Genomic DNA, 24,537 nt, shown 5'->3' with positions numbered 1-24,537 from the left:
CTGAAAGGGTAAAACATTTATTTATTTATGTTAATTTGTATTCTGCCCTTTCCCATGTCCAGGGTGGATAACAGCAAAAGTTAAACAATTAAAAACTACAAGCTAAAACCATAAAATACAATAGAACAAAGAGCACATATATCATAGGCGGTGGTTTCCATTGAGCGCATTCTACATATCAGTACAGCAGTAGGCCAAACCTATTTTTTTATGAAATAATAAATTAAGATAAGATAATACAGTATCATGACAGGCAAGAGAGGCCAAGCAGATGGAAAAGGATGTCTGCTGCCCCAACTGAAGGGCTGGCGGAATAGCTCTGTCTTGCAGGCCCTACGATATGGCATCAAATCAGGTAAGGTCCAGATCTCCAGAGGGAGCTGATTCCACCAGGCTGGGGCCAAGTCCGAAAAGGCCCTGGCCCTGGTCAAGGCAAGCCAAGTATCCTTTGGACCAGGGACGGTCAAAAGATGTTGCAAAGCAGAACACAGCATCTCTGGGGCATATATGGGAAGAGGCGGCCCCACAGGTGTGTCGGTCCCGTGCTGCGTAAGGCTTTAAATGTTAAGACCAAAACCTTGAAGCGGATTCAGTACTCTATTGGTAGCCAGTGCAATTGGTGCAGCACTGGTTGGATGCTTGCCTATAGAGGCAATGCAGTTACCAGCTGTGCTGCCACATTTTGCACCAGCTGGAGTTTCCTGATAAGCTGCAAGGGCAAGCCTGCATAAAGTGAGTTACAGTCATCCAATCTGGAAGTGACCATCGCATGGATCATTGTAGCTAAGTCCTGGAAGGACAGGTAGGGCACTAGTTGTCTAATCTGCCAAAGATAGTAAAAGACAGATCGAGCAACTACTTTGATCTGGGCCTCCATGGGAAGTGAGACATCCAGTATCACTCCCAGACTCTTCACCTTCTGGGCCGGCACAAGAGGTGCACCATCCAGGGTTGGAAGCCAGATGCCCGACTCTAACCTCCCATGGCTCAAGCACAGGACCTCCATCTTAAGTGGATTAAACTTCAGCCGACTTAACTGCAACCATCTAGCCACAGCTTCTAAGGCCCTGGTCAAATGATCTGGGGCAGAGTCTAAATGGCTATCCATCAACAGATAAAGCTGGGTGTCATCTGCATACTGGTGACAACCCAGCCCATAACCTCGAGCAATCTAGGCAAGGGGGCGCATATAGATGTTAAACATCATGGGCGAGAGAATGGCTCCCTGAGGCACGCCACATTCAAGGGGGTGCCGTAGGGAGACCTGTTTGCCAAGCACCACCCTTGCCTAGATTGCTCGAGGAGAAAGGAGGAGAACCACTGTAAGGCAACCCCCTGAACTCGGCAAAGTGGTGGGTCATTAGATCATAATCAACTGTGTCAAACACTGCTGATAGGTCTAGAAGCAACAGCAGCTCTGACCCGCCTTGATCCAGATTCCTTCTGAGGTCATCTGTGAGAGCAACCAGAACAGTCTCTGTCCCATGACCAGGGCGGAAACTGGACTGGAATGGGTTAAGGGCAGATGTATCTTCTAGGAAAGCTTGGAACTTCTCTGCCACAGCTTTCTCAATTACCTTACCCAGAAATGAAAGGTTTGAAACTGGGCAGTAATTGTCTGGGACCATTGGGTCCAAAGATGGTTTTTTAAAAAGCAGACGAGCCACTGCCTCCTTGAGCCTGGCTGGGAATGTCCCTGATGACAGGGACAGATTGACAATATCAGCCCAAGGGCCCAGGGTACTATCACCACTTGCTTTTACAAGTCACGATGGGCATGGATCTAAAGGGCAAGTGGTAGGCTTCACTGCAGCCAAGATCCTGTCCACATCTTCCACAGAAAGTCAGTTGAAGTGGTCCAAAGTAGGGGCAGAAGACTGATGACAGGTTTCCAGTTCCCGTACTGTATCAATTGTGGCTGGAAGATCTTGGCGAAGAGTCAAAATTTTATCTGCGAAATAAGTCACAAAGGCCTCACGGCCAATATCCAATTCCCTAACCTTTTGGTTGCCAGTTGGCAATGGGGTTAATGATTGAATTGTTCTAAACAATTTATCTTGAATCTGTTTTTTGAATAATATTGTGTTCTCATAGCAATAGGAAATATTAAAACTATATACAAACACACACAGTTTTAATATATATGTACACATGTGCACATACAAGTACATAAATATTTTGCAGAGACTCTCAGATAATTCTTGAAATGCACAAAGGCATAACTTCATCAGATAGGAATGCTACTGCTATTGCAGTATCTGCTAATGGTAGGAGGAAGGTTGTTTGACTAAAACTTGTAAGTGGCATGTATTAACAGAAAAATTGGAATAATTTCTTTATATAGTGTCATAATATGCTCCCATACAAGTCCGCTCGTGGAGAGGGCAGGATAGAAATTTAAGGTAAATAAATAAATACAAGGGCACACAACTGTGGGACTTGTTTGGATTCATGAGGGTCATGTTGCCCCTACCCCACTGTTTCTTCCTTCAGTTCCCTGAAAGTTCCCATAGCTTCTCACTTTTTCCTGCTTCCTTCCCTCTTTCCCACCCATCAGCCAGCCTACCTTTATCTGCTCTGCTCCTCCTGCCATCCTCTTCTTGGGAAAATGCTGCATAGTGCTGGTTGCTGGGCCAGGCCCAGTTGCACAGCAGAGACCTACAGAGGGCATCTCACTTTCCTTTGCACCCTCCTCCCTACCCTATCCCATTTTCCCTCCTTCTGTCAGTCTCGATATCCTTACATTTTCTTGTGTCCTTCTCTCCTTCACATGCATCAGGCAACCTAAATCTGTCCCTCTTTCAGCTACGTTTATTAGTTAACTTCAATACACTTCCATTTGCCACAGTGGAAAAGCGAAAGCTTATGTCATTCTCTTTTATTGTCACAACAATGCTATGAGTTAAGTTATGCTGAGAGTGTGTGACTGGCCCAAAGTCATCTGGTGAGTTTCCCTGGCAGAGTGGGGATTCAAGCCTGGGTTTTCCAGATGCCGGTCTGAAACTCTAGCCACTATATCACTCTGGTTTTTGTTCAGTGGCCTAGGTGGGTCATGCAGGTCACAGGATAGCAACTTGCCTGGTGGTTGCTGTCAGGCCTAGCCCATGATGAATCCTCTCTCAGAGGCCAAACAGCCTTTGAAAAGGCCTTGCCCCCCCCCCCCCCAAGAAGGCTTGAAGGCTCGCAGTACTGTTGCAGTTGCCTAGCATTGGCCATTGAGGCTTTTTGTTTTTTAAAGCTGCTGGTGCTACATCTATCATTTTGAGGGGTTTTGAATCCACTGTTTATTTATTTTTAGATTTCAGATTTTTCTGCAAACCTGCATTTTTCTTAGGCTTGTAGAAGGATGTGTTAACTGTTTACAGCTCCAGGTTTAAGTTACCATTAAGTTAATGCTCAGACTTAAATAAATTGGTAGCAAGATCATAAAATACCACCATTTCTGCAGTTTACTAGTGCTTTGCATTTCAGTGTATTTCTTGAAGAGTATGCAGAAATGGCCAAAGTGGTCTTTTCCAAAACACTTTTGCTTGAAACACCAAGTATTATTCACTGTTAACTAGCTGAGCAATGTTTAATGCTTTTTTCAAAGGCCTCCAAGTCATAAAATTATTGTGAATGGCAAAGAATGTATAAACTTTGCATCGTTTAATTTCCTTGGACTTCTGGATAACGAAAGGGTTAAGGTGAGTATCTTAAATAGCTGCTGAAATGTAAGTGGATAGTAAAGACTTTCACAAGCCTGTTAACTGCATTAATTGTCTACCCAAATATAATACGAAACTAAAGACATTTTTCATGAACAGTGATCAATCTCTTTGAAAATCCTTCCTTTGTGGTTTCCTTATGTGGACAATATGAGACTGTTGAGGGTTGCATCCCTTTTTATTCTCAGTTGAGCTTTTAGCTATTGTGAATTGTATATATGTCAACTTATAAAATAAAAGCTTGTTAATAAGAGAAAATTTAACTGTCATTGTGGAAAATAACAGTGCAGTTTCTAGTTAAAGTTTATTTGTTACGTAATTATATGGCAAAGATGTTCCAAATGGCCGCTGTGAAGTCAGAATTTCAGGTAACAGGAGCCGTTTCAAAATGCTTGTTTTCTGAAGAACGTACAAGTCTAGGATTTACTAATGTCATTAGGACCACTGTTGTGAAAAGAAAGGACTTAATGCTAAGGTTCTGTTGACCTTTATTAAAATGGATATTTGGAGTGGTGAGATTTTTTTTATATCTTACTGAGAGTATGGAGGTTCTCTGTCCATGCTCCTGGAGTTCAGCCTGCTCAGCTTTATCAGTTTAAGGGGTACTGAATCTCTTCAGGTCTCTCTCTGATATCTCGTCCATACAATGATTGTGTTCCATTAATCTGTACAAGCTGCAATGTGAAAGTGTCAGTGCTGACAGTGCAAAACAGGACAGTAATGATTTCTTTTCTACCACAGAATTTGTTTTAACTGTTTTTTTTTCTCTTTTCCTCCCCTTCCCGCTCACATTCCTTTAAAGAATGCGGCTCAGGCATCTCTGGCAAAATACGGTGTTGGAACTTGTGGACCTAGAGGATTTTATGGAACATTTGGTAAGTTATAGCATATTTGTCTTGTTTCTGTACAGTATTAAAGATACATTTTTAACTTATTTAAATCTGTCTATGACTTTAAAGGTTACCTCCTATAAAGGAGCTTTATATGGGAGGACATTTTAATATATTCATACTCAGTATAAACCAGTTTGCTTGGCAATATGAATAAAACAGATAACTTTTGCTTTGGAAAGTGTGTGCATTTCACACAGCTGGGTAGGTGGGTAGAAGTGTCTTCTCAAAGAGCTGTGTATTGTTGACATTTATTTATCATCCACCTTTCTCTCTGAGTCTGAAGGTGATTTAGACAGTGTAAGTCAATACAGTAAACAGGATGGGATACCCAATAAGCGCATTAAGATTTGAACTGCAGAAATCTGAAACAGAAGAAGTGGAGAGTGGGCTACATCTGTAGAACAAAAGAAGCCTAGATGGAGATTGTAGTGGCTTCCATTAGTCTGTTGAGTGTAACAACATAAGTATTCAAAAATTGTATCACCAAATCATCTCCAAAAATACCCCCATATGAGTCCCTACTGCATAAATTGTAATCTTACCTGTATGGATGGAATCTTGCACTGTTTTAAGCCTTAAGATGCAGCTTGGGAACATGTTATTTCCCCTGTAGAGGAGTTTGGTTGGATTTCCATGGAGTATTATGGTCTTGAAAGAGCTTCTTCTGTAAGTATTAAAGAACTGATGAAGGAGTTAAAGAATTGTTTGCTGCCTCACTGTCCTACTTATACTGAACAACAGGCATTGCTTTCTGTCTAACCCCTGTCTGGGCCATAGAGACAGCTTTAACCCTGAGCTGCTGGAGTCATAGGTAGTCTCCGTAGCTCAGTGGAGGGCTGTGGAAAAAGTCTTGTAGAATGAGTGAAGAAAAGATGATGCATCAGATTTTGAATAAATGTTTTTATTTATAAATTGGGTTTCTAATTAACCATACTTGGGGTTCAGGGCAGTGTACAACATTTAAAAGGATACAATCATAGACAGATTTAAATAAGTTAAAAACGTAAAACAAATACAATAACCTTTACAGATTGTGTCTGTATCCAGATTATCCTTACCCCAAGGGGAGAGTAAAAGGATGGAAGGCCAGGCTAAATTGCTGTCCTCAACCATAAGCCTGGAGGAACATTGCTGCCTTACAGGCCCTGTGGAAATGACCAGCATAGAGACTTATTCGCCAGGATTAATGCATTCCCTTCTAGGATGCTTTATGGCCGATATTGGCAGACCCTGAGGCAAGAACATTTCTTCCCCTGTGGTCTTAATTCCTTAGATGCAATATTTTTATGAAGGCCACAAGAGGGCAGTCTGATTTCTGGATTATATCTGCATTAAGAGGTTTGAAGCCTAAGCCTCAAGCAGGGGAGTTCTATAATGCAAACCCTCCTGTGGAATGCCCTGTCTGTGTTTAATCAAAACCTATGAAGGTGTTTCACATTTCTCTTCTGTGAGGTACCAAGAGAAAGCGTAGACAGCAATACAATGAGGCTGGTTTCTCTGACTGCCTGGAAGTTCTAGTTTGATTCCCTGGTGCTTGCTTAAAAGGTTGAAATTCGAGATCATTTAAGATTCTATGGCAGACTGTTCACATAATCAGTTAAATTTTTGGCATTGGAGGTGGCAACATTTCTTTAACCTTTTCTAGTGGCAGTAAAATAGTGGAGGTTGTTTCCACTAGATCTCTATGCAGGTATTCAGCCATCTGGCTTTTATTATACAGGTGAATTATTTCATTCTGTTGTGAAGAGTCACTTGTCACTTTAAATATATGTCCTCAGCATTTGATATGCTCTTTGTTATATAGTAACAAAGCATATGAAATAGTATACATACCTTCATAGTCATTAGACATTAATATTTTATTCCTTCAGAGATGTTAGTTATCTGAATTTAGCCTGAAAATGAAGACTTTGCCCGTTTTGTTTTGATCAGTTGACTGAAGGAGAGAGATTATGGTGTTTTAATAAAATCTGAAGATACATATTTCATTGTTGTCTGTAAGGGAAGAAGAAAGTACATTTTGGGTTAAAAATAAATAATGCTTGGTGATGATCTGATAATTTGTTTTCAGGCTGACATCACTTTTCCCAGTCTATATAATTGTGTGGTCTTATATGTAAATAAGATTGTTTGCATTAATATGTGGGGTTTTTGAGTATTTTTGCATTTTTTAAGTGTATGTTAGGGGTGTGCAAAAAAAAAATACGGAATTACACGGATTCGGAAATACACGGTGCCCAAAAGATACGGAATACCATGTATTTCCTATTACCGTACTCAGAATAGCCACATATACAGTAGATGCGCGGCTATTTCCGAATATACAGCCCTATTATACCCTATGGCCATTGAAATCAATGGCAAAATAGGGTATATTGGAAGCCGCCAGGAGGGAGGGAGTTTGAGGGAGAGCCCCCAAATTTGCAGGGGACCTTCAAGGGATTCTCCCCTACAAACCTTCCAAATTGGGCCAGGGGGTTCCATTTCAGGGGCACCCAAAGAGGGTGCCCCTATCCCACCATTATACCCTATGGGCCATTGAAATCAATGGCAATGTAGGGCATAATTAGAGGCTACTGGGGGGCAGGGGTTTGAGGGAGAGCCCCCAAAACTGCAGGGAACCCACAGGGAACTCTCCCCTATAAAACCCCCAACTCCCAAAAAGATTGGGCCAGGGGGTCCCTGTCTTTGGGCTCCCCAAAAGGCCCATTGCCACCAATGATGGTGAAACCCCAGTTAGCCACTTCCTCCGCTATAATTGCTGTAGGGAAAGTGGCTCTGGCCAGAGGGGGGGTTTGAGAGAGAGGCCCCAGAACTGCAGGGCAGCTTCAGGGGACTCCCCAGCATGAAACCCCCCTGGCCCAAAAAGACTGCACCCATCTGTGGGCACCCGAAAAGGAACACTGCTCCCAATGGCGAGAAAAAACCAATTAGAGCCACTTCCTCACTGTAATTGTCGTGGGAAAAGTGGCTCTGGGGAGCAGGAGGTTTTGAAGAGAGCCTCCTAAACTGCTGTGCAGCTTCAGGGCACTGTCCCACACAAAACCCACAAGGCCAAAAAAAAAAAATTGGACCAGGGGGTCCAATTCCTGGGGCACCCAAAGCCAAATCTAACTTCACACCAGATAATCTCTATAGGACCCAAATGCACTACATCCCTCTATCTACTCTATGAACTCTGCAGGCCTGGAACCAATATAAACCCAGTTGCCAATGTCACTGCCACACAAAACACAATCTGCTCAAGGTCTGCTCTGCAGACGTGGCTGCAGCAAACTCAGGTGCCAGCTCTCCAGCCCTGCCCCAAACAACATGGGGAGAGCTGGCCAAGCACAACAAGCCTGCTGGTTCTGGGTCTCTCACCCAGGTGCCAGCTTCCCTGCCACAGAATACACAATCTACAGATGCCAGTTCTCCAGTCCTGCTCCAAACAACATGGGGAGAGCTGGCCAAGCACAACAAGCCTGCTGGTTCTGGGTCTCTCGCCCAGGTGCCAGCTTCCCTGCTACAGAACACAAAATCTACAGATGCCAGCTCTCCAGCCCTGCCCCAAACAACATGGGGAGAGCTGACCAAGCACAACAAGCCTGCTGGTTCTGGATCTCTCACCCAGGTGCCAGCTTCCCTGCTACAGAACACAAAATCTACAGATGCCAGCTCTCCAGCCCTGCCCCAAACAACACGGGGAGAGCTGTCCAAGCACAACAAGCCTGCTGATTCTGGGTCTCTCACCCAGGTGCCAGCTTCCCTGCCACAGAACACACAATCTACAGATGCCAGCTCTCCAGACCTGCCCCAAACAACACGGGGAGAGCTGGCCAAGCACAACAAGCCTGCTGGTTCTGGGTCTCTCATCCAGGTGCCAGCTTCCCTGCTACAGAACATAAAATCTACAGATGCCAGTTCTCCAGTCCTGCTCCAAAGAACATGGGGAGAGCTGGCCAAGCACAACAAGCCTGCTGGTTCTGGGTCTCTCACCCAGGTGCCAGCTTCCCTGCTACAGAACATAAAATCTACAGATGCCAGCTCTCCAGCCCTGCCCCAAACAACACGGGGAGAGCTGTCCAAGCACAACAAGCCTGTTGATTCTGGGTCTCTCACCCAGGTGCCAGCTTCCCTGCCACAGAACACACAATCTACAGTTGCCAGCTCTCCAGACCTGCCCCAAAGAGCTGGCCAAGCACAGCAAGCCTGCTGGTTCTAGGTCTCTCACCCAGGTGCCAGCTTCCCTGCCACAGAACACACAATCTACAGATGCTAGCTCTCCAGCCCTGCCCCAAACAACATGGGGAGAGCTGGCCAAGCACAACAAGCCTGCTGGTTCTGGGTCTCTCTCCCAGGTGCCAGTTTCCCCCCCTCCCCCAAAAAAACAGAACCAGGAAAAGGGACAACAGGAGAAGGCCAAGAAACTCAAGTGTTAAGAAAGTGGCCTTTTAAACAATGAAAATTAGGCCAAACGGCCCCTGCCCCCAAGAACCAGAACCAGAAGAGAAAAGGAACAACAGCAGCACAACACAGCAGCAACAAATCAAACACAGAATCCTTTTAAAACAGTAAAAAACTTAACTTTTAACAATACAGGAACTTTACCAACCCCTCCCCCCCAAAAAACCCTCCCTTCACTCTAACCCCAAGAAATCCAAGCCACCCAAATCAAGAAAAGTAAAAGGACACTGCACTTTTAAAAGTCCTCTCACTAAAGTAAGATACGGGCAAATTGGCAAACCCCCGACCCCACCCCACGCCCCTACCCCCAGCAGAACCCCCTAACCCCAAATAAGCTACCCAGTAGTCACCCACCCAAATCTGGATAAGTAAAGGGACTCTGAGTCTTAAAAAGTCCTTTTACTAACTAAAATAAAAACAAGAACCCCAAGACTGCCTTACCTTAGACGTCTTCTCTTCCCAAGGCAGGTCAGGAAAGGCTGAGAGAGAGCAGCAGCAGCTGAGGCCAAGGCCAGTGCAGCACAATCTCTCTTCAGCCAGGCAGACTCTGACCCTACACAGAGCAGTTTCAAAAAATAGCACTGCTCTGTGATTGGCCAGAGAACACTGTTTACTTGGATACCCAAGTAAACAAAAGAACAACAATGTAGCTGATGGCTGAGGGATTAGCCCAGCCATCAGCTACACAAAAGCCCTTCAAAGCATGCATTTGCAATGCATTTTGCAAATGCATGCTTTGGATTGGCTGCTGGGGCATCTCTCCCCCTCCCTCCCTGATCCCAGGGAGGCTATGGGAGAGACGGGAAAAGGCATCCAAAGGCGGGAAAGGAAGCAAGCAGCTCCCCTGAGGCTGCAGAAGCTCCTTTCCTGCCTTTTCCATTGACTTCCGTATACTTCTGAATATCTAAAAGGAAGTATACAGGGAGCCATATACGGCTCCCGTTTAATGGCCTGAAAATGGAATCGGAAGTATATGGTGCTGTATACTTCTGAATCAGGGGTGATTCGGTGGTCTATGTGGTTCGGCTGAACCGAATGCACACCCCTGGTGTGTGTGTGTGTGTGTGTGTGCACCCACACCTGGAAGTCATGGAGATCTCTGGTGACTGACCCCCACTGGGGGCCTGGAGGATATTCCAGTCCGGCTTTCGACCAGGTCACGGGACAGAGACGGTTCTGGTCGCTCTCATAGATGACCTCATGCGACATCTGGATCAGGGCGGCTCAGTGGTGCTGTTGCTATTAGGCCTGTCAGCTGCTTTTGATACGGTTGACCATCAGCTACTGACTAGTCGCCTTGCCGATGTGGGGATTCAGGGGTCCACCTTACAGTGGTTGACCTCCTTTCTCTAAGATCGGGGACAAAGGGTGGTGATAGGGGAGGAAGCATCCCAGAGGCACTCTCTCAGTTGTGCAGTGCCACAGGGAGCGGTCCTATCCCCGATGCTATTTAACATCTATATGCACCCCCTTGCCCAGATTGTCAGGAGGTATGAACTGGGTTGTCATCAATATGCAGATGACACCCAGCTCTATCTATTGATGGGCGGCCAGTCTGACTGTACCCCGGAAAATCTAGACCTGGCTCTTCAAGACGTGGCTTCTTGGCTCAGGCTGAGTTGGCTGAAGCTGAATCCGACGAAGATGGAGGTTCTCTATCTGAGTTGAGGTGGTCCGGGGGTAGAGGTTCATCTGCCGGCTCTTGACGAGGTGCCATTAATACTGGCCCCTAAGGTCAGGAGCTTGGGCATGCTCCTTGAGTCCTCCCTTACAATGGAGGCCCAAGTAGCAGCCACTGTTAGATCCGCCTTTTTTCACCTTCGGCGGGTGCGGCAGCTGGCCCCATTCCTGGAGCACAACGACTTAGCAATGGTGATCCATGCTACGGTCACCTCAAGAATAGATCACTGTAACGCTCTCTACATAGGGCTACCCTTGACGCTGACCCGGAGACTACAGCTAGTGCAGAACGCTGCAGCGCAGCTGTTAATGAGACTCCCTCAATGGGAGCACATTCAGCTCGTGCTGAAAGAGCTGCACTGGCTTTCTGTTGTGTTCCGAGTTCGTTTCAAGGTGTTGGTACTGACTTTTAAAGCCCTTTATGGTCAGGGACCTGTCTATCTGCGGGACCGCCTTTCTCCGTATATCCCCCAGAGAGCACTGCGTTCAGGGACGAAAAATCTACTGTCCATCCCTGGACCAAAAGAAGCCAGGTTGCATATGACACGAACCAGGGCTTTCTCGGTGGCAGCGCCAGAACTCTGGAACTCTGGAACGCTCTCCCGGAGGCCATAAGGGCCCTGCGGGATCTGCCTACGTTCCGCAGGGCCTGTAAGACCGAATTGTTCCGACAGGCCTTCGATATCTAACTGAGAGAGAGCTGCCACTGGACATCATATAGAGCACTATGTAGAGTACTGGTGGTCACCACCGAATTTTCAGAACCACCTATATTGTATTGTATTAATACAGCACCATGAAATGGTTTTAAATAATTTAAATATGTAATTATGTTTTATATGTTTTATTGGTTTTAATGGTAGTAATGTAATGTTGTGAGCCGCCTTGAGTCCGCTTGCGGAGAGGGCGGGATATAAGCTTAATGTAATAAATAAATAATAAATAAATAATATTCAGGTGGCTGAATAAAACCTGCCGCTGCCTCTGGCTCGGGCATATCAAGGAGGTCTCCTATCCCAGTACCTGCCGAAGTTGACCCTGCTTAGCTTCTGAGATCTGATGAGATCAGGCTTGGCTGGGCTATCCAGGTTAGGGCATTATTTATATTAGTGGTCAGAAAAATAATTTACATGCCAAGAAAAATATGACCTCAATCGTGGGGAAAACTTGATAGTTCTGCTTTCTCCCCATCATGAAGTGAAGAATAGGTGGGTATATGGTGAAGTGTTCCTGGATTTCATGTATCATGCAGTGATGAAACAATGTTCTCATCAACCCTCATACCTAGTGTATGAGTGGTGTGCCCACACTCATCTGGATTGAACCTGGAGATGTGAAGGCCCTGAGTTTTTCCATTATTGTCTGAGGATTTTTCCCCGCCTCATTTTTCCCAATGGAAAAATGTGTTGTTTGGAAAAGTATAGGAGTCCTCCCCCTCCCAGTATTTTCTCTTTTGGAATGAATTAAGTGCTTTTAAAGACAAAGCTTTATTCAAAATGTATAGTATGAAAAATTCTTATGTGAAACAATATGTAGTATGAGATAATGACAAGCAGGGTCCACTTTGTTCTCCAGCTTTTGATACTTGTCCCTAGCCACCTTTCCTCCCAATGCCACTGCATCCCAGCTTTTTCCTTCCATGCCCTACTTCTCCCCTTGCTCTTGTCAGACAGTACATGCATGTACATGCATTGAGGTACATGCATTGAGGTAGGATAGGGTGCAGCAGCTTGTAGCCATCCCTTGGGTATATTTGCAGTTTTGCTTATAGAAAACTGAGAACTTTATTCTTCTATAAATATTCCTAATAGTATAATTTATATACGAACTAAATTATAAATGATGCATTTTTACAGTTTAACTTCCCCTGAAATGTTCATGGTGTTGGGAGGGAAGGCTTTTTCCTGTGGCTTCAAAGTGTCCAGAACTTTTACATCTTGAATTCAACCTGAATTCCAAACATAACTATTCTGCCATTTCCCATTATGATTAAAATACTATATTCAAGCTCTGGTAGCACATAGACTAAAACTGGAATGATGCAAAGAAGATTAGCATGGTCCCTGTGCAAGGGTTACATGCAACATTCTATATTCTAGATTGACAAATCATATTAACATGAGTGCATCCATGAAATAATACTAAGGAATCACAGAATATGTTTTATATCTTCACAGAACATGCTAAACAAGATACAAATTCAGCAGCATAAAAAGTTGGGAGTAGGAAGGTTGTGGGGGAGAGATAAATATGGAAAAAATTTGAACTGTGAAAAAGCTGAAGATGAAATGAGCATCTGGGGAAAACATTTAAGCCCACCAATTGCTTTGCTGGTTTATCTAGCATTTTGGCTGTCCAGGAAATTTCTGTTGGAATTCTTCACATTAATGCAGAATACAGAAAATTATCCCAAAGATTAAAAACAAGCCTGTGAAATGTTTCACTATCTCTTTAATGTATATGTTGTGAATAAATTAGTTTATCCACAACTGATGCGTTTCAAATTATCTCTCTTTGTGAATATTTCCAGCAGGTATTTTGGTATAATAAAAGGAGATCACCGGAAACAATGTAACTTTCACAAAACAGTGTACAAATATATTTAGTGCAAACTTAATTGTGAACAAAAAGAACAGAACACTGAGTATACTGTATGAATAATGTCCCCACAAAGCCTTTACACAGCCTGAATGTATGCTTCTTCTGATGGACACAGGGGTGGGCAAAATCCTTTGAATTCAGCATTCAACTCCAAATGGCACGGAGAAAGTAGGAGGAACTGCTTATTGCAGGACTCCTCGTAATTTCGACAGAATATACTTCATCAGCTTCCTTCTCTCGACGTTATACAGAGCCTTAACTGATGTTCTTTACACATGGATTAACGCATGCTCTTAATCCATGTGTAAAAAACATTTAGTTAAGGTCCATATAACGTCGAGAGAAGGAGGCTGATTAAGTATATTCTGTCAAAATCGCGAGGAGTCCTGCAATAAACGCTGAATTCAAAGGATTTTGCCCACCCCTGTGTCCATCAGAAGAAGCTGACGTTCAGGCTGTGAAAAGACTTTGTGGGGACATTATTCATACTGTATACTCAGTGTTCTGTTCTTTCTGTTCAATTCAGTTTGCACTAAATATATTTGTACACTGTTTTGTGAAAATTGAATTGTTTCTGGTGATTTCCTTTTATTATCCATTGAGTACCTCGGTTGCAGTGGTATTTTGGTATAGGCCCTCTTCAGGTGATGTAGTCAAACAGTAAAGTGAGTTGTACCACATTTAGTAGAGTGCCGCTGGCCAGTATTTTCTCTTACTGCTTATAAAAACATAGTAGAATTACACTGAATACTGAAAAAAATTCTAGATTTTCATGGTGTTGATGACCTTAAATACTTATGATTCTTTTCAAGAAGAACTGTTATGTTACAAATGCATGGACTACTTTTCTCAAACAGATGTACATTTAGAACTGGAGGAGCGACTTGCCAAATTTATGAGGACTGAGGAAGCTATCATATATTCGTATGGATTTGCTACCATTGCCAGTGCTATCCCTGCTTATTCAAAACGAGGAGACATTGTGTTTGTGTATGTATATTTTGTATTCATCCTAATCTATGTCTGCTTTTAAAAAAAGGTTTATGAAATATATAGAATTTTAGTTCTAGGTGTCCCATCCGAACACTCAGGGTTAAAAAGAAGTAGGGTTAAATCACACAGTGCTCTCTGTACACGAATCCCTGCTATGTAGTTTTGTGAACCAGACAATCCTGCCTGTGGAAGTTACAGTTCCTATGACTGCAATGGCAGGGTGGAAAAGCAACTGCCAACTGTGACTGTTCCCACTGTTTTGTTGTTACTTGATCACATGCTCTGTGTTGTCCATGAAAGGCTATAAGCAGGGATGGCAGATTTCTGTTTAGACAGACTGTGGTGGGAATTGACTCCATTCATCCTTCTCTCCATAAAGCAATAAAATCCAGTCAGCTGCCATATAAAAATACCAGAAGCCCAGCTTCTCTTCCTCGTCTGACCTAATGTCTGCTTGAAGACAATGCAAATAGAATGGCATCACAGTACATCCAGTAGCCGTGCAGTCCTGAGATTCGGTGAGCCTTCAGGAAGGGATTCCCTAAGCGAGCTTAAGTCAAATAATGGTTAGTGTTTGTCTTCCCATGGGAGGTTCCTACCTACCTCCATATCTAGAATTGCATGGAAGACAAGCTGGACTGTACACTGAGGCTACAACATTTGCCTTAACTGCAACCTAATTTCCCCTCTAGTTATATTAATGTCAGGAGGTTTTATCAACTGCTGCTTGTTTTGTTGTGTGCAATCCATTTATATTTTTCTCTGTGATTTTATAACTGTGAGAAATAATGTACAGGGGACAAATAGTTGCTGTTTGAGTGTGTAAACCTTCTTTTAGAGGAAGCTGTGTTTCATTTTCAAAAATGTTTGTATTATTGATAAGTGCTCAGTCTAAGTTTATGAGTCATTGTTAGATATATTAACTGCTTAAAAGGCACCTTTATAAATCAGAGAAAGAAGTGGGAGTGGAACTCCCATATGTTCACATGTGACTACTCCAGTGTGATTTACATTGGATAACACTTGAGAGTATTTATTTAATTTTGCCAGTTTCAAACTGCATCTTGATGTCATTTTTAAATGCCTATTAAAGTATAGTTTTTAATCACTTATGAAATGTTTTTAAAAGCAGTGATTTGATTTTAACAATCAACTGCTGATTCAAAATAAACTCTTTAAAATTGCTACCAGCTGTTGTAATAATTTTGCATTATTCCCATAGGTTACCCAGGCAAAGAAGTATAGTTGGCAAACAAGATTCACTTAATTTTTTTTTAAAAAAAACCCTTGTCTTGAGCAGTCTTACTGGTGTACTTAATGCTGTGTTTTGTGCCAGTTGACACAGTTATATTTCTGTGGCTTTGTATTATTTTAGTCCATATAATCTGTGAACTGAGTGATTCCCCCATATAGCTGGTAATAATTGTTATGGGTTGTATCCAGACTAAATTGGCAGTTCCATTGATTTCCCCCTTCTTGCTGCAGACTCCTATCTCCCAGGAGCATCATTTTGTAGATTAGTGGGACACAGGAAAGTTCTGTTCTGCTGATGAAAAATTGTGTCTGGATCCAGCCCCATAAACATAGCTGTTGGGCAGATTTTTTGGTAATCATGGCAGTTGCTGTTAACCGTAACTTTTGTTGCCCAGAACACTCATTGTTTTATCCATACAAGTGTACAGCTGGGATGAATGGACTGCTTGCATAACCAGAGAATGTGCTGTGTGAACCAGCATTAGATAGCTGTATTGTGGCAGGAGATCATTTTTGAAAAGGTAGTTTGAGCTATCTTTTGCTAAAACTGAGAGGATTCTGTATATTTACAGTGATGAAGCAGCTTGCTTTGCTATTCAGAAAGGATTACAGGGATCCAGAAGTAACATTAAGTTTTTTAAACATAATGATATGGCTGACCTTGAACGTCTACTGAAAGAGCAAGAGATTGAAGATCAAAAGGTATGATTCTTTTGAAGAAACCAAATGCACTTTTAAACAGGGCAAAGTATTTGAATCATCGCATTACTCATTATTTCTTTTTTGAGCCTCTCTGAATGTTGTGTAACATTTGAAATGGATTTGGCTATTATAGTTTATTTATTGTGATGGAACTGGTAGGAAAACGGGGGGGGGGGGTCACTCAAATAGAAGAAAAAGCCACCAGTTAATCTGTAGATGTTTCCATTGGTCTTCCTTATCCCACTTGCCAATTTCATACTGCATCTCTGTTGAGAAATCTATACTAGAGTAGTTAAGATTAGTTAATGGGATCCTGCACAGTTCTCTGTTCCTCCAATACTTTTTTTAAAGGCATCATTAATCATTTCAACAACCTAGAAGGCTTATGGCCTACAGAGTTTTTGAGCCCCAGATATTCTTCCCACTGAAAATTTGTTTGATATACTTGCTTTTTAGCACTGCTGAAACTGGTTTTGTGTTTTCTTAACTGTTCATAGTATTTTAAAGAGATAAGCTAAATAACAAATAGATGTAAAGATGCATTTACTTTTTGCATTGTCTGATTCTCTATAGAATCCTCGAAAAGCTCGTGTAACCCGAAGATTTATTGTGGTTGAGGGTTTGTATATTAATACTGGAGATGTTTGCCACCTTCCAGAGCTGGTAAGTATGAAACTGTTTTCTTTTTGTTTGTTTTCAGCATAGATACTATGCACCCTGAAATAAGAATAGAAAAAGATACTTTATTAATTAAAAGGTTTTGATCTTGTGCAGATAACAGTATGGTATCATTTCAATGCGACTTACCAGCTGTAAACAGTAGGCCACAGGTGTTTTGGCAGCAAAATAATGAAGTGCAGTGGTGCCAAGACAGGATGTGGAAATAGTCTTCTGTCCAGGCACTGCTGTGTCCCATTCTTGTGTTATTGTCTGGCCAGAAGGAAGTATCTTCTGTGAGATTCAGATTTGTTGCCAAATCAGTGTTTGTTCTCTGTGCATCCATAGACTACGCAACAAGCAAATTCATGTGTGTTTCACAGTTATGTATAAAATGTCATAGATTACAGCATACTAAGAACCTCCACTTTCATTTTCTTCTCAAGTAAATCTTTAGCACTTATGACTGTACAATAACGTTTAAAGTGTGTGATAATGTCTGTTCATCTTTCAGAAAGGGGCAGAGGAGTCAGGCTTTCCACTTGGTTCAGCAGAAAGTAGTTCACTGTGACCTGTAGAACTCACTTTCCCTATCCCAAAATTAACAGAAGCAAATGAATTATGCAGTCTAAGAAAATACATACATACCTGTTGAATTTATACCAAAACTTAAAGTGGGGTGACATCAGTCACATCATCGTTTTTCTTTTTTGCAAAAGGAAGCAGGGAAAAGGAGAAGATTCTTGCACTATTGATATGCTTACCTTTGATTGCAGAATGCCAAAGTTGAGTGGGTAGGAAACCACAGGCCTGTGATCTAAATAACTGCTTGGAAATGTTTTAATAGAAAAGATTTGTTTGGGTAGCATTAAAACGAAGCAACTTAGCAATACAGTTCAAAGCATAGGTAGCTTTCTAAGTCCACTGAAGTTCTGGAAGATACTGAGGAAGTCACCAAAATACAGGAAAATTGTTTCTGGTGCACATAAGAAATATGTGTATAAGGACATGCATAAAGGAGAAATATTGGGGTGGATTTGATAGCCTTTATCCAGCTATACATTTCAAAGACTTAAGGGTACTCAGTTTTCTATGTTCTCTCCCATTGCAGACCTCCCATTTTTCTCCCTGTGCAGTTCTTCAGGGTTTGCTGATCCCTTGGAGTAAAATTGCAGATGGATCAGTGGGCTGAAGTGGGAGGGGGAATCTACAGAAATTGAGTCCTCGTCTTAAGAAAACTTTATCTTTAAGTCTTTGGAATTGCAAGGTTGTATACACGGTAACATGTCTGGCAGTAGGAATAATTGAAACTACTTGTACCTGAAGCTTGTTCCTTGTTGCAAACAATAGGTAACCTTTCGTTGTCTTTTGTCACTTAAAATTGAATAAATTTGTAGGTAAAATTAAAATACAAATACAAAGTGAGGATATTTTTGGAAGAAAGTCTTTCCTTTGGAGTACTGGGAGATCACGGACGAGGTGTCACAGAACATTTTGGAATAAATGTAAGTGTCTGACAGTCACATAGAAAAATCTGTTTGGTGATGCAAGTAAGAATTTTTTCCCCCTGTTTTTAGCAATGGCCTTGCAGCCATTTAGGAGTGCCATCACATGTCATTTGTATATAATCTTGTTTGTTACATAGCTCATCATGTGTAATCCCTTAATTACTACTTTTCCTAGCTATGGATTTGTTAGTTTCTTTTTCATTAGCATAAACTTCTGTCAGGCTCTGTAACTCTATCATATTAAAATTATAGAATACTAACCAAATGGACTCTTCATACTAACCCAAAGCCTTTTATTGTACTGTAGCTAGCATGCATATCAAAGGGGGGACATTTGAAGTGTTAACTTTGTTTAGGTTGTAAAAGGAGCAAAAGAATGTGACCGATCTTCGTGGTCTCTGTGCTTCACACCCATGGGATAGAGCGCCTGCGCCGATCCCCGAATCGGTATCTGTAAAGCCCGGGATTTTTCCGCGCTCGACGCCAATGGGCATGCACAGGCATCCCAGTAAGCATGCTCACCGGTGCCAGCGCGGAGATCCCGCCAGTTCCTTTCTGACTGCTGTGTGGAGAGGTTTGCCTTTCGTGTCCCCGGTCGGTGAGATTTTGGCCTTTGCCTTTATCGTTGTAAATAGCCCATTTGTTGTTTTCCTTAGTGTAGTTAGTTAGATAGATAGTTAGCTAGTTAGAAAAAAAAAGTTTTTTGTGTGTATTTGTTGGACTGCCCTTTGGGGCTTTCCCCCTGTTTGTTTTCCCCCAGTTTTTCCCCTCAGAGGACTCTGAGCGGGTTTTTTGGCAGCTGGCGTCTATGGAAAGTCGCTGGGGGATTTTCAAACGCTGCCGTTCCTGTGGGAAGAAGATTGCCCCCTGACGGCCATTCTCTGTGTCTTCTCTGCTTGGGTGAAGCGCACCATGTGGAGGCCTGCCCACACTGTCTCCGCTTCTCCAAGCAAACGTGGAAGAACCGGGCGGCGTGGCTTTTGGCGACTTTAACCAAATCGGCACTCCGCCCTCAGAAATCAGCATCGACCATGGCGGACACTCCGGCCTCGACGGTCACATCGGCCGAAGCGACCCCGATCGTGACCGAAATGCCGATTGAGCGAGGCTCCTCCACTAAACGATCCCATGACGGATCGGTGGACACGCCCGCCAAAAAGCGTCGGGATGACTCGGGGACCCGAGCATCCGCCCCGAAGAAGGCCAAGTCAAAGGAGAAGCGGAAGAGGCCCCGCACTCCATCGCCTTCTCCGGACACTTCGGCACCGATGAAGATCCTGGCTTCCCCGCGCCATAGCCCATTGGCATCGAGAGGCAGTACTCAGCAGCCCTGTCTCTCGACGTCAGAGCAGGAGATCGATCTCACACAGCGATCCTCGTCATCAGGGTTGCGACGTCGTAGTGGGAGTGATTCGATCTCAGAATTGGAGCCGTCGGCGCCGATGGACCCGTCTACCCTGATGGAACCCAGAGGCAAACGGGAGCTAGAGCTTTCCCTGGAACCGCGCTGTTTCCCACCGCTACCATCGTGGGAGCAGCGTCAGTGGCAGCCCGCCTACCCGTACCCCTACCCTCCGTATCAGTGGTATACACCAAGGGAATTTACGGAGTGGGAGCAGCAGTCGAAGGCATCCTGCATGTCGAGGGTTTCGCGCCATTCCCGGAGACCATCGGCATCAATCCCTCCAGAGAGGCGCATCGTCCCGGTTGAACCTCCTCGGCTACCATCAACACCGATCCGCTCACCATTAAGTGAATCAACACCGATCTTCTCGGAGCACTCCGTTCAACGGGAGTCTTCCTCATCGGATTCGGAGAGCGACGCCCAGGAAGGTGATCTGGAGCCCTCGCCAGGTTCCCAGACGGCTGAAGATCTTCCGATTTCGCCATCAGAAGATCTGAAGTCCTATGGAGACCTAGTGAGGAGAATGGCTACCACCCTCCAGCTCCGGACATTAGTCTTCTTCCGAAGGTGGTCTCTCAGTTCCACCTCAATTTAGAAGTTTGGTTGCCCACTTTTTACCCTAGCCCTTCCTCAGACAAGGAGCGTAGGTTGCATTCTCTGGACGTTAAGCGTGCTTTACTGTTTTATTTGAAACGTTCAAAGGTTTTTCGTAAGGACAAGCAGCTTTTTGTTTCGTATGCTGCTCCCAAGATAGGTTCCAGGATTCTCAAAATGGCTCACTGAGACGATTAAACTCTGTTATTTGTTGGCGAAGAAGCCGCTACCTGGGCCTGTTCGTGGACACTCCACAAGAGCGATGACCATGTCGGTGGCGTTCCTGAGAGGCGTGTCCCTTTCTGATGTCTTCAAGGCTGCCACCTGGTCTTCTCCGCATGCCTTCATGAAGCACTACGCGCTGGACGTGCATGCTCAGCAGAGGACTCGGTTGGGAACTGCGGTGCTACAAGCTGTCTCTTCCGGTTGACCATCTTCCTGCCTCCAGGTAGGCTTTGCTTGCTAGTCTCCCATGGGTGTGAAGCGCAGAGACCACGAAGAAGATAGACAGGTTGCTTACCTGTAACTGTAGATCTTCGAGTGGTCATCTGTGCATTCACACTACCCGCCCTCCTTCCCCACTGCTGACGGTCTCCTTCCAGTAGGGGCTTCCAGCGGTCAGGAAGGAACTGGCGGGATCCCTGCGCTGGTGCCAGTGAGCATGCGTACTGGGATGCCTGCGCATGTCCATTGGCGCCAAGCGCGGAAAAATCCCGGGCTTTACAGATACCGATTTGGGGATCGGCACAGGCACTCTATCCCATGGGTGTGAATGCACAGATGACCACTCAAAGATCTACAGTTACAGGTAAGCAACCTGTCTTTAGTAGATACTGCGGTCGACCAGCATCTTCCCAGAGGCAAAGAGATAAGCGGAAGCTCTCGTGTGAAAGTTTGCACCTTCACTCCCTGTTGTTTTGAGAATAGTGGCTTTGTTTAGATATTGCTTTGAAGTAGATTCCCTAAGATTAAGAGACACCCAGTCCCAGGTATTAGTTTCAACTTTTGTATCCAGCTATGAGTTTCCAATAAAGTATACATTGTTTCAGTGAATACTGCCTTGAGTCTCCATCGCCTGACAACTTCAAAGCATCAAACTGTCACAGATTTTTTTCTTAATTGCTCTATTGCAGCGAGTGATGGGTGAGCTGTTCTGGGTTCACCTTGACTTTTACTCACTTTTTGTGGTCTTTTCTTTTGAGTAGTTGGTGGGGGGGGAATCAAAATAATTTCAAGCAACCATAAATGAAGGTTGCAAAAAAAAACAAATTGCAACATTGCTGCCCTTCTGCTGGCCCCCGCATCTGAGGTGGTAGAGTCTGTAGTAAGAACTTCTTTCCAGGACATCTTGTTCCTAGGATGCTGCCATTTTAGTCTTGTAGATGCTCCGGTAGGAACAGAGTGGAGACACTTTGCCACCATCTTACCTCTCTGCTAGGAAATTTAGGGAAGAGTTCTAGTAGTAGGGGAAGCACAAAGGCCTAGTAGTAGATATGAGCCTCCATGCAAACTCAGGCCTGAAACACTTTGAGTGGAGGGCAGTTTCTGTTTTTCTCCCCCTTTACAACTTGCTCAATTGGAATTTCTGTTGGTTACCTGTGTCTTCTGTGAATTCCATTCATCTGTACTAATCTAAAACAGGTTCTTGACAGAAACTATGTGTATGCGTCTCATTTTTCATTAAACACTCAAAGTGCCTAACCATAGCAAAAATAAAAATGCAGTATACAGTGCTGTTTTTCTTCTCAGCTCTCTCAAGAAATCACACACACACACACACTAATATAAATGCAAAATGTGCATTTATATCTAACTTGGCATATTGTTTCTGGCATTTTACAAAAGACTGTTAGCTGTATTACTGTGTGTGGATGAGCTCTCTCTAGCATCCCTCTGAGGAAAGTATTACCTTAGTATCAAAGACAGAGCCCTCCAGAGCGACACTACCATTGGAAGGGAGATCAAAAGAGTGGTTTTACATGGGTTTCTTTGGTCTCTGAATTGCTTGTTTCAGATCATTGTTCTCTGCCAGTTGTTCTGCCGGGCTTGCGGAAATACCTGTAACAGCACTTTGGTCAAATGCATTAACTAAATGAGTTGAATTTAGTTGAACCTTGAGGTCATACACATGTCATTCTTGTAGCCCTGTATGGAAGTGATAAGGATAGGAATGTTGCTTAAAAGAAAGTGGGTGACTTGATTGACAGCAGTATTGCCAACATTAGAAATGTATAGTTTATATCTTGGTCATTTACCAGATCATTTTTTAAAACTTAGAATGATGCTTAGGAGGCCATGTGTAGTCTTTCAACAGCTGTGCAGTATGTTACTAAACTTGCATTTTTTAAATACTAAGCCACAGCTTCTATTGTCTATACATGTTGGTACCTGAAAAGTTGCTTTATACCACCATAATAGTGATTTTTGGTCCATTTGTTGCTGTATTCTAGTGGATTTGAGCAGACTTTAACATTGGAATGACAGTTAATCTGCCGTGCACTTATAATGTCATGAATATGAGGGCTTTGGGACAATCAAACGTTAAATTGGAGACATAAATATTTACCTGCATGGAAATAACAGGACAGTCCTAGGCAGAGTTACTCCATCTAAGCCCATTGAAGTTTAATTTGGATAGGATTGCACTGTAAGTCTCCTTTTTAATCAATTTGTTATAACTGTAATATCTTTTTGTATTGTACAATAGATAGATGATATTGATCTTATTAGTGCAAACATGGAAAACTCACTGGCCTCAATCGGAGGATTTTGTTGTGGAAGATCCTTTGTTATTGACCACCAGGTATGTTCTTGATCTAAAGTGCAAAAAAAACCCCACAAACTCATTTAAGTACTCTGTGCTATCTTCCTTGGTGGAATGAAAACTGGAGTTGCAGATCATGAAACAAACATTTAGCTGTTGCCAATATAAAAAGGAATAGTTAGAATTGGGAGCCCTAACATTTAAATATCTTCAGCTTGTTTTAACAAAGGATTATCTGTATCTTTTAAGGATAGTTTAAATAAAGTTTGTTGACTCAGTGCTCTTTTTTCTCCTTAGAGATTGTCAGGTCAAGGTTACTGCTTTTCGGCCTCTCTACCTCCCCTCCTAGCTGCTGCTGCTATTGAAGCCCTAAATATAATGGAAGAAAATCCAGGTATCTTCTAGAAAATTTTATATACATTATATGCGTTGTAAATTATACTATTTTATATATATATATATATATATATATATATATATATATATATATATATATATATATATACACACACACACACACACACACATACACACACACCTAATACATTGGGGACAACTCTCCTAGTCTTCCTTTGGCTGAGCCTCATGTTGCTCAAAGAGCAACCCCACCCTCCAGTCCCAAGACAGATGCGGGAAGCCACTGGAGAAACTGCTAGGGAGTGGCTATTGCTAGGCAACCAAGCTTGGTTCTGTCAGTAAAAGGCAACCAAGCCTGTTTTTTTCAGTAAAAGGCAGCCGGGGGGGGAGCCCTTTCCAAGCCTATTTTGACCTTTGAGGGAGAACTTATTGGGTCCAGTCTTAACGAGGGTTGCCAGCTCCAGGTGGGTGGAGTCTATGGAAGCCATAGTTTGGGGAGCGGAGAGGCCTCAGCTGAATATAATGTCATAGAGTCCACCCTCCAAAACAGTTATTTTCTCCGGGGCGAGAGAGATCTGTTGTCTGGAGTACAGTTGTGATATGAGAAGATCTTCAGGCTCCACATGGAGGTTGGCTACCCTAGGCCTGGCTGTTTGGTACTATTCAGCAGCAGCTCCTCTATGACAGCCAGTGTGACATAAGAGTTAGCACTTCAGAGCAGAGTCTGCAAGATCCAGGTTCTTGCTATGGAAGCTGATCGGGTGATTTTGGACCAGTCACAGACTTTCAGCCTAACCTACCTCACAGGGTTATTGTGCAGATCAAAAGGGGGAGAGAAGAATGATGTAAGCTGCTTTGGTCCTCACTGCAGAGAAAGACTGTCCTTTTCCTAGGTAGACGCTGCAGGAAGGGGGGGAGGAGATGGAAAGTGGAAGTCAGAGGGACAGATACGGGTAGTTGATGGTTGGCTGGGAAG

At 43.5% G+C, this 24,537-nt stretch overlaps 1 protein-coding gene and 1 pseudogene across 2 annotated transcripts in view; both read left to right on the top strand.

The window, feature by feature from the left end:
- The window catches only part of SPTLC1 (serine palmitoyltransferase long chain base subunit 1), a 197,771-nt gene that overhangs the window by 162,335 nt on the left and 10,899 nt on the right, over positions 1-24,537 (top strand). For both annotated transcript variants that reach the window (XM_060235503.1, XM_060235502.1), the window contains exons 4-11: positions 3,593-3,686; positions 4,510-4,582; positions 14,185-14,317; positions 16,147-16,276; positions 16,850-16,939; positions 18,331-18,438; positions 23,148-23,243; positions 23,502-23,598. In XM_060235503.1, coding sequence (XP_060091486.1) covers positions 14,223-14,317; positions 16,147-16,276; positions 16,850-16,939; positions 18,331-18,438; positions 23,148-23,243; positions 23,502-23,598 — 616 coding nt within the window. In that variant the 5' untranslated portion in view covers positions 3,593-3,686; positions 4,510-4,582; positions 14,185-14,222. The remainder of the gene's footprint in view (positions 1-3,592; positions 3,687-4,509; positions 4,583-14,184; positions 14,318-16,146; positions 16,277-16,849; positions 16,940-18,330; positions 18,439-23,147; positions 23,244-23,501; positions 23,599-24,537) is intronic.
- LOC132570656 (U6 spliceosomal RNA) lies at positions 12,732-12,824 on the top strand (annotated as a pseudogene).

This window comes from Heteronotia binoei, chromosome 4 (assembly GCF_032191835.1).
Source record: "Heteronotia binoei isolate CCM8104 ecotype False Entrance Well chromosome 4, APGP_CSIRO_Hbin_v1, whole genome shotgun sequence".
Taxonomy (NCBI): Eukaryota; Metazoa; Chordata; class Lepidosauria; order Squamata; family Gekkonidae; genus Heteronotia; species Heteronotia binoei.
This window is presented reverse-complemented; position numbering and strand designations above follow the sequence as displayed.